At 46.5% G+C, this 10,387-nt stretch overlaps 1 protein-coding gene across 2 annotated transcripts in view; it reads left to right on the plus strand.

Annotated features, from left to right (window-relative positions):
- KY (kyphoscoliosis peptidase) overlaps positions 1-7,368 on the plus strand; it is a 33,654-nt gene extending 26,286 nt beyond the window's left edge. For both annotated transcript variants that reach the window (XM_085069951.1, XM_085069952.1), the window contains 3 exons: positions 3,625-3,813; positions 4,368-4,558; positions 5,437-7,368. In XM_085069951.1, coding sequence (XP_084926077.1) covers positions 3,625-3,813; positions 4,368-4,558; positions 5,437-6,344 — 1,288 coding nt within the window. In that variant the 3' untranslated portion in view covers positions 6,345-7,368. The remainder of the gene's footprint in view (positions 1-3,624; positions 3,814-4,367; positions 4,559-5,436) is intronic.
- Positions 7,369-10,387: the final 3,019 nt, after the last annotated feature.

A 10,387-nucleotide genomic window follows, 5' to 3' on the forward strand; every position in this document is an offset into this window, starting at 1 on the left:
GGACTTCACTGGGGATTTAGTCACCTAAACTTCCCCCACAGAGCAGGGTTTTACAATCACAAAGCCATTTCCAAGAAGAGGCAGCCCCTTCCTTGGCAGGGAGCACAGGGATGCAGCCCCAACCCCTTCTCCTTCACATTTCTCCAACCCAGTAAGGAAAGGAGACAGCTGCTGCACAAGGCAGCCCCCAAACTCCACAGCAGGGAAAGCACTGAAGGTGCCTGGAGAGTTTGGGGACCAGCCTTGGGCAGAAGGAGGAGAAAACTGGACCTGACAACTCAGGGACAGCAGATTGGATGGGACTTCCTAAAGCAATCCTAAGAGGGTGGGCATGCAAGGTGCCTCTCCCAGGAAGCAGCTTCCATTTCCTGGGAAAAATCAATTTAATAGCAAGTGTAAGTAACAATTGGCTTTCCACGGCATCCAAAATTATTTGAGAAGCATTTCACCGTGGAACAGACAAAATCTACAGGGAAAAGTAGAGATTTTAAGAAAAACCAGCATACTGTACCAGATGCTGAAGTGGTGAATGCTTCCCAACAACAACATATCCCACAATAGTGTCCATTCCAACCCAAAACATTCTATGATATTGGATCCTGTTTACTAAAGATATAGGACCCTAAATATGAATTTATAGCTGCAGCCTATGGAACAGTTCTTAGCAGTTAGAAGGGGGGAGATTTGCATCTGTTCATTAAAAAAGCATATGCTTAGTTCATTAAAAGCATTAATCTTTCCAAGGATATCTCTGACTATTTAAAGGCTCTGTTGATTTACTCGCAATTCCTCAGTTCCAGGTTGATTAGTCACTATGTGATTCAGGAAACCTCCCAGTCATCCAGACTATTATATTGTCAAATATTAGCAAAATGTTTAGCTCCTTTCCTGAAAAACTGTACTTAGAGACAACACCCTTTTTTTGCACAGGGATCTCCTCATCCCTTCTTCCCATGCTCTCTTCTGCTCTTACACTGAGCCTAAACAGAAAGGCAGGAGGCAAAGAGCACTTGTCTTATGGAAAGGCTTTTCAGAGCCAAATTTTGGGGGGAAAAAATGTGTTTTAACATGCCTTTTTTTCCTAGCTCCTGTGAGGGAGCTTGAACAACCAACCCAATTTGCCAGGCATCAGGAGTCCCCCCAAAAGGTCCTGCTGAAGGCAACAGCTGACATTGATTGAGTCCTACTTGTCCCAGTGCCAGAGGGAACAATTCCTGTTACAGACACAACACTGTCACCTCCAACCACAGCTTTGGCAGCCAGACTTCTTCCCATTAGCTGAGATTCCTGTCACAGAGGAAAGGTGGGCACAGATAGTGGGAAGCTGGCCATGAGGCATCACTTCCCTAAGATCAGGTGTGATAGCAATGAATGCAAACACAGGCTCCTGACCAATATTTCAGCAGCACTTATCAAGAACTGGCTTCTCAGCTGACAAGCAGACTCGAGGAGGTAGCATGGCTGAGTGAGACAGTGCAAATTCATGAATCTAATTTAGGCCAAACCTCGCAGCCTGGAATTAGGGAGACATTCACTCCCCAGGGTTAGTGATAAAAGCACAACAATTATTTTCCCAGGAGAGGTTTCAGCAATCTGGGAGCAAAGCTGGCCTCTGCCTAAAGGGGATCTGACCACTTAGCTGCTCCTTCTTCCTAATCCATCTGTAAATATTCCAGATTTCACATCCCCTTGCTTCTCCTGTTTCCTGCAGGCAGTAGCTTTCCTTCTTTTCAGGCACAGAGGCGTACACCTACCTACCGCAACCATAAACCATTCTGTCTCCTTCTGGAGAAGCCAGATTTACTCCTTTTTTGATTAAATGATCAAAGTCAACTAAAATCAAAATGAAGAAGATGCCATTGAATTCCAGTGACACCTGTAGTAAGAGCCAGACTATTTCCTACTGGTTTTGAGGCAGAAAAGCAACCTTGTGTTTAATCTCCTTGCTGCACCAAGCAAATGTTGCCAATAGTTTCTTAATTCAGTTCTTCCAGTCCATTTTGTATCTAGGTCATCTTCAACCTCACACTGCCACTTCAACCATTTCTGGAGATCTTCCCAATCTTCTCTCTGCCTGCTTAATTTATCTGTATAAAGTCATTGGCACAACAACAGAGACAGGAGCACCCTTTGCACCATTACAGAATTGCTCCTTTACAGGATGTTTTAGCTTGGATTTTTGTCTGCCCATTACTAGAGAGATCAGTTTAAATGCTCTGGTCTTTATTTTGGGAACTTTGAATGCATAGAAGCACAAACTCTTCTGGCTGCTTTGCCAATGTTCACTGCAATTGAGAGCACAGTGAGAGCAAAACTTGTCCCTTGATGTTCCCTCTGAATATTCCAGCTAACAAGAATGTCTAGAGAAGCCTAGAAGGATTAGACACCAATCCCCATGAAATTAGTGGGAATTTGGTACTTAGCTCCTTGCAACTCCCAGGATCAAATCTTCCCCAAAGCTCCCAGGCCAGCTCCTAGTCTCAGTTACATAATGCAAATCCAAGCTCTCACCAGTCTTGTCACTGGAGTTGTTTCAGATTTACTGCCCAGCTCCACATTACAATTTGACTCACAAGGGCCTGCGGGCTGGCAAGGGCTTTCCAGACCACCTGCAGCACCAGGTTTCTCCATGGAATTCCTTCCAGCCTAGCCTGTTTGTTCTGGATACTCATGGAACAGGCAGTGCCCATTATCATTGCTGCATCCTCTCCTTTGCTGAAGTGCCCACCTTCCCTGGAAACCAGCATCCTCTCCCTGGAAAAAGCAGCCCTCCCTACAAACTCCACTGCACTGCCAATTGCCAGCCAGTATCTGTTATCAGGCCTTGACTTCTTAACAACCATGCTAATTATCTTCCCCATAAATATCCCTTTTCTCCTGAGCTAAACCCACATTATGCAGACAATCTCACTCTGGAAGCCAGCACACTTTATTACTTAAGGTAGTTGTTCCATTTAACACATTTCTCAATGAAGAAGAAAAATGTCAATGCTGTCCTACACAAAAGACAATGTTCCAAGTGAAGCAATTTTAGATTAATGGTGAAATAAGATGCCAATGTTAGAATCCATCAGCAAGGAGTTTATTAACACAGTGCTTATTTAAATCTTATTTACACATCCATGCAGGTATTCATTATGTTTTTAAAAAGAGACTGTTTAATCATTTCTACCCTGGGCAAGCACAAGCTCATTCTTTCAGGAAACTAAATCAGCATTCACAATCCCGTGAGGTCTGAGATACCTTAGCTGGTGTCAAACACCAGGCCCACTGTCATGGGGAGAGAACAGCCTGCACTTTTAATTTATAATTACATGGGCTAATTGTGGACAGCAGCAAAGGGATTCCACTGAGTAACAAGACAGAGAGCAATTAGGCACACTTTATCTTTGTCATCCTCTAACAGCGCTGAATTGATGGTGCATCAGGCAAAAAGACAGAGAAAATGCAAAAATTGGGAGAGGAAAAGCCCTTCCTTCAGCAGGATGCTCTGAGTCTGTGTGCAAAGGCGACAAAAACAGCCCCACCCAACACCTCAGGCATCATCACCTTTTCTCCTTCCCCACTTATACCTGCCAGGTTTAAAACAGAACTCTCCTGCTGCAGCTTATCACTTCCTTTCAGTCTTGCAGGGATTCAGTGCAAGAAGCTCTCGGGACATGCCAAGGGACACGGGTACAAGACAGGGCAGACCTTTACAGGAGACTCTGACCATGCCTGGAACGCTGTGTACCTTGAGGGAAGGTGGCACTTACTGGACAGCACCTGGGGGAGTGGTTCTGTAGATGATTCCTTCACCAAGTTCACCTACAGGTAAAGAACACCCTCTACCTTAGTACATAAACCCTCCACACAGGCAGAAGGAAAGCTGATGAGAGTGGCAAACCAGACACATTTTAGGTGCCACAGGAAGACCCAAAGCCATGAGCAAAGTACCTGGGCTGTCTGCACAAGGGATGGAGCATGGCCTGTAGAGAGGCAGCAGCCCTGAGCAGCAAACCACAAACCAGCTGGGTTTGCTTATCATATCTTCAGCTCAGGCAATACTCCGTGGCACTCGATTCACAGCTTCTGTGCATCAATTTCAATCAACACCCAATGCCTCCCTCTTTTTCCAGGAGCCTGTGGGTGAAAGGGAATAGTGCAAATACCCAGAGTTTATCCTAAAGCTCAGTGTTTGCCCTGGAAACAGAAGACCAAAACTCAGGTTTCTTCTCTGCCTGAGGAATTTCAAACCCACAGATCTCAGTTTATCAGCAGCTCAAACCACTCCAACATCCTCCTGCTGAAACCACCACCACTGTGCGGGGGAAGAATTCACTGTTTGTAATTACTCATTTTCCCTAATTTCTCCCTTTTTCTCCCAGGTACAATGAGTTTTACTTTCTGACTCACCCAGCCCTGTTCATTAACAATCACTTCCCAGATAACAGTAACTGGCAGCTTCTCAAGCCCACGCTGACGCTGAAGGAGTTTGAGAACAACATGCTGCACAACAGCAACTTCTACATGCTGGGGCTGCTGGCTGCTCACCCCGAGACTCCCATCATCCAAACAGGTAACACCCTCTGGAAGAGAAGCCATGGAACATCTTCCCTCAGGCATCCCACAGCCAACACACACCACTGGGCACCTCTTCAGGCAGGACTGAGCAACCTGAGTGAGTCCAGCAGCTCTTTTAGCATAAAGCCACTCAGGTGCCACCACTGAATGACAAGGCCCACATTTAAGATCCCCTCCCTCAGATTTTTCCAAGAGCTGCAGGAATTTAACTGGATGGCTAATTTATGAATGCTAACAGAGTTAAAACTTACAGACAAAAACATTTTAGGACTTAATGAAAACTTCAAGCTGTTTGGGATCAGGCTCACAGGGAGGTAGATTAATCCCATATCTACATAGTGGAGAGTTCCTGCACTTTGAAGTTCCTGAGAGAAGCTACTGGGCTGGCAATCAGGACTAACCGCCTCTAATTCAGCCCTTCACAAGCACATGGGCTGATCACAGAAGCACAGAGTTCCAGAATGGTTTGGGTTGGGAGAGACCTTAAAGCTCATCTCATTCCAAACCCCTGCCATGGGCAGAGACACCTTCCACTAGACCAGGTTGCTCCAAACCCTGTCAAACCTGGCCTGATGGTACTTTCAGTTATGTTTCACACAGGCTTTCACATTCTATCAGACCACAGCTCCATGTCAGGGTGTATCAGAACAGGATAAATGCACATCTCCCAAACAAAGGCCACTCTCACTCTTTCTGAGGCACATTGGTCTAAGCAGAGAGCTGACAAGCTATGATGTGCCAATTGCAGCTCTTGGTTTTAACTATTAGAGAAACAGCAATTTATTGGGCCAGATTAGGCTTCCCAGAACAGGGGGTACATGCAAAAACTGTGCTGACACTCCTATGCAGCCTCTTTTCTTCTGTATTTCCTAGTAAATGGAAAAGCCTCTGTATCCGTGGACTGCCGTTCCGGCACGTTATTTATGTTTAAGCTGAAGGGAACAGATGAACACGGTTTAATGACTTTGAAAAAACACGGAATGAAGCTGGATATCTACCCACAGAAGACAGGGAGTCACAAGCTGGAGATCTTTGCCAAGCCCTCCAAGGCTGAGGCTTCGGACGATGTGTACAAGTGCGTGGTGGAGTACGTGGTGGAGTGCGACTCGGTGGACAAGGCCATGCGCTTCCCCAAGGCCCTGCACCAGCCCGTGGGGCCGAGCTGGTTCTCGGAGCGCCAGGGCTTCCTGCGGCCCTCGCACCGCGAGCCCATCCTGCACACCAACGACGGGCGCTGCTCCCTCACCTTCACCCTGGGCAAGGACATCAGCGTGCTGACCTCGCTGCACACCGACGGCAGCAGCCTGGCCGAGAACATGGGCAGGCGGCACGTGCTGCAGATCCACCGCGGCAACCAGATCGAGCTGAAGGTGCACCTCCCGCACGCCGGGAGCTTCGTGCTCAAGATCTACTCCAAGAAGAAGTCGGACCCTGGTAACTACGATTACATTTTCAACTACCTCATCAGGTGCTTGAACACGGAGGTGAAGTGGCCGGCCTTCCCACAGAGCTACAGCAAGTGGCTGCAAGACTACGAGATCCTGGAGCCGCTCTCGGGCTTGCTGCCGGCCAACCGCAACGTGCAGTTCAAACTCAAAATGCCCGGTGTGGCCAAGGTGCTGGTGCAGGCTGAGAACACCCACCCTCTCACCCACAACAGGGGCTGCTGGGAGGGAACCTGCAACACCTCGGGCTGCAGAGAGGTGTTTGTGATGGTGCACGAGAACGCCAACCACAGCTTCTACTCGCACGTCCTCAAGTACGAAGTCGAGACCCAGTAACGCGCTCTCCTTGTTCTCTCACTCACCTGCATGAACCAACCTCCCCAACGTGCCCCAAACGAACATAGCTTCAGGAGATCGCTCATTCTCTCAACCAAATCTGTTCTTCCAATCAATGCACAACACTACTTGCAGGCTTTTGCAAGACCGCGGGCTCACAGATGGTCAAGGAAGAAGAAAATCCTGTTAAAAAAAGGAGCAGCAGTAGAAGACAAGAGATAAAACCCTTGCCTATGTTTCAGTAATGCTGTCCAGACAAATATTTAGACGAACAAACCAACTGTCTGCAAGGCATTCTGTGCCAGCAGAGATTGCTGGTTTCCAAGTTAAGGACCATAAAAGAAGTCTTACAAGGGCTACTCCAAGAATTCACCTAGTTATGGGGCAGGATGAAGAGAGTTCACCCTGTTTTTGAGCAGCAACATTGGACACGAGGAACTTCAGGACATTTAAACCAAGTTTCTGCATATCTTTAGTCAAGTTGCAAAATACATCAGAGGAGAGAGAACAACAAAGATGCAACTTGAAGTTTCCTTGTGCACTCCACTGTCTTACAGATTTCAGTGATACTGGAAAATTGCTTTTTACACGGACTCTTAAATACAATAAACAAAATCATTTTTACCTTTTTATATTAGAGTATTGTAGACACTTTTTCTGCTGTAATTATATCCGAAGCATATGGGTGTTTCCATAACCAAAATTACAGTAAAATGGAGAATAAAGTTCTCAGAAATCACTCCTTACTCCAACCTGTCTATGCAATACTGCAGCTATAAACTGACGGGGTTTTGTGGGACAGCAGGCTGAGTGACATTATTATCATGTAACAAACCATTTGGTGCTGTACTCTTGGAAAATGCCTCCATGCACAAGGCAAACGGGGGCTTCTACCGAATCCCACCACAAATGCACATCCTGAGATGGAGCAACATTTTCATAACTGATTTAGATGTCTATGAGCATGACCCAAGAGATATTATGTTTGAGCTTGAATTGAAAATAAACTTGTTATGTTTTTGCACTCTGTTTCATTGACCAAACAATATGAATTCTCTTTCCAAAGCTGCTGTATTTTCTGCACAGAAGAGGTGGGTTATTCCTACATTCCCTCCTCAGTGACTGGGTAGCAGGAATTACTCACAGGGCTGCCCACCTGCAGCAGGTTCACTCCTACTCCCTCTAGCCCAGCAGCCAGGGCTGCGTTGCCATTTCAGGTTGAGTACCTGGAGCCAGATTCCAGGACCAGCACTCTGCGAGGATGCAGGCTGCTGAGGGCAGGAGCTGCAAGCATAAACACAACATGGAAGCTAACAGGGCTTACCCCAGGGTAAGCTGGGGGCACAGCAAAGCTTCGGGGTCTTTTTGTACTTGGAGACAAGAAGCTCCATGTGCGACATAAAAGTAGGTTTTAAGTCCTCCCCCAAACAGCTCAGTTTTCGCCCTCATAAACCGGTGGCAGCAGCTCCTCCCCGCAGGAGCACTAACAAGCCTTGGAGCCCAGCAGGCACCCGCTCCCTGGGCATCAACACAGGCTGAGCAGCACAGATGCAAGGCAGACTCAGGGATTTTTTGATTGCCTAAGGACCTTGAAGGCTAAAGCAAGTATTCTGTCAGCACAGACAGCCCTGGTTTATGCTGGTGCCTGGCAGAAGAGTTCTTTTTTCTCAGATCCCACTTTTCAGATCAAGGAGGACACGCTGCAGTAGCTTTCACTTCACAGGTCAAGCTGATCCAGTCAAATACGTCACTTCTTACAATGGCAGGATAAGGAAGCATCCCAGAGAGCTTAGGGACTAAAGGAAACAACTTCTTCTACAGAACAGGGTCAAGGATGCTGAAGTACAGACACCCTTCATGAAACCACACATTTGATGTTCACTCACACGTACACAAACAGGCACAAGCACACCAACAGACACTTTGGTAAAGCCTCTCTGCAGGTCACATGCTCTATTTCTGTCTTAAGATGGCACGGGGAACTAAAATTTACCCCCAGAGAGTAGAGAGGACAGTTTATGTACTATTGCTCCCTATTTAGCATGAGCTCGGGGAGTATTCCCTGTTCCTGCAACCCAACTCTGCAAAACCCAGGCACCTGCAATGCCACACATCTGCTGAGTCCCAGATTCTTTAACCCCTTGACTTAAAGAGTGACCTAAAGCACTGTCACACCCACAGCAGAACACATGTAGCACACTAAAGACAGATGGAGCCTGCACAGCTTCCCACTCTGCAGATATACAAACAGTGCTGCAAATAAAGTTCCACACTTTTGTCTCAAACAGAAAACAATCATTGGCTCTACCCAGCAAATGTGCAAGAAATCCTTTAGTGCTGTTGAAGGCATAAGTTCAAAGACACAAAACCCCTCTCCAGCTTCATTAATTATAAAGGTTCCAGGGTCAGGTGATTATTCCAAAGGAGGTTTGACACTGCAAAGGCAGAGAAAGCCTGAGAAACCCTGCAGCCCCAGATAAAAGCACCTCAGAAGTCTGCACTTGCGGTGACATCTCCCTCCAGGATAAACACAGCTCCTTCTCCTCCCCCTCATAAAAAATGCACATTCTTCAACGAAGCCAAGGCTCCAACACCAGGAGAACAGCTCTGGAACAGACTTCTCAGTTATCTCAGGGCATCAGCAAAGAAAGAAGGTGGGAAAGACAGAGCACACACAGACACCAACACAGAGGAGTAACTCAGCAGGTCCCCAGCTGCAAACTTTGTTTTAGATCACATTAGTTCAAATTTTTAGTCTACTCCCTGAATGAAGCTGCTTATTGCAGGTATTAGAAATTGATAAAACTGTATGATTATAGCTGCTAATTAAACAAATGGATCATCTTCAGGCTTGCTCTTCCCTTCTGCCAACATGAACTGCCAAATGTCTCTGAAGAGATATGGGAGAGAACATCAGAAACAAGGCAAAAATGTCTCTTAAACTTCTGAAAACATCAACTGTGTGATGCAACACTCAGTAACTAATTTAACAAATCTTCAGGAATTATAATACTATTTGCAAGGTATCATTTAAAAAATGAAGTTGCTGGCATCACTGAAGGCTGAGAGGGATTCCTAAAGGTTCTGGCATATCCCACATTTGGTGTATCTAAAGGTTCATCTGCAAAGAGGAAACAGTTTGGTGTATTCTGCTGTTCAGATTTTATCAAAATGCCCCATGACCAGCAAGTCGTTACTCGAGATCTGGACAGACAGGGTGGATGTTTCAAAAACAGCCATGGACAGCTCTGCAGAGGATCCAAGGCCAGTGTAGACTTTGTGCAGAACACAACCACAGTCCAGGTGGAGGCAGTTCAACTCCTCATAACAAAGACTGCACAGTGAGAATCCAGAAAGGATTTGAAGGTTTTATTCTCATGCAAGGAGCTATGAAAGAAATACCAAGAAAAGCCATAAGAAAGCTGAAATACAAGGACATTTCTGACCCCTGGGATGCAGAGGTGCTTGCCCAGGTGCAGCCCCAGTCTGCAGCCAGGCATCTCCATGGCTGAATTCACCTGCCTGACCCAAGGGCTGGGCTCTGCATACATGTGGTGCTTTGGAATTCTTGTTCCTTGACACCTAAGACAAGGAACAAGACCTTGTTCCTAAGACAAGGTGAAGCTGATGCACAGGAACAGGAAACTTATGGACATGGACAAGGGATGGCCCCAGCCCAGGATTTGCCTGTACAAAGGCCGTGGAGACTCAGCCCCAGAAGGACTGCAGAGTCCCTGGAAAAAAGCAAGTCTGTAGGAAACAAGTTCTATTCACTCATTAACAACTTACTTCCCTTGAGGAAAGACAGAATATTTTCCCCAAAAGAGGTCACAGATTCATTTTAATGCAGCAATTGCACTGAACTGTTCACACTCAAACCAGGCTGGCACCAACTCACACAGCAGCTGCAATGACATGTGGATGAACCTCACTTGCTTGTGGGCTCTCCTCCCATCCAATGTCATTTCCCATTCCTCTTTCCCAAGAGCCATGACCACAACCAGAATTCAGCCATTCCTTTCTCAGCTATTCTGCAGTACTTC

This window comes from Lichenostomus cassidix, chromosome 9, assembly GCF_008360975.1.
Source record: "Lichenostomus cassidix isolate B80296 chromosome 9, HeHo_3.0, whole genome shotgun sequence".
NCBI classification, from domain to species: domain Eukaryota; kingdom Metazoa; phylum Chordata; class Aves; order Passeriformes; family Meliphagidae; genus Lichenostomus; species Lichenostomus cassidix.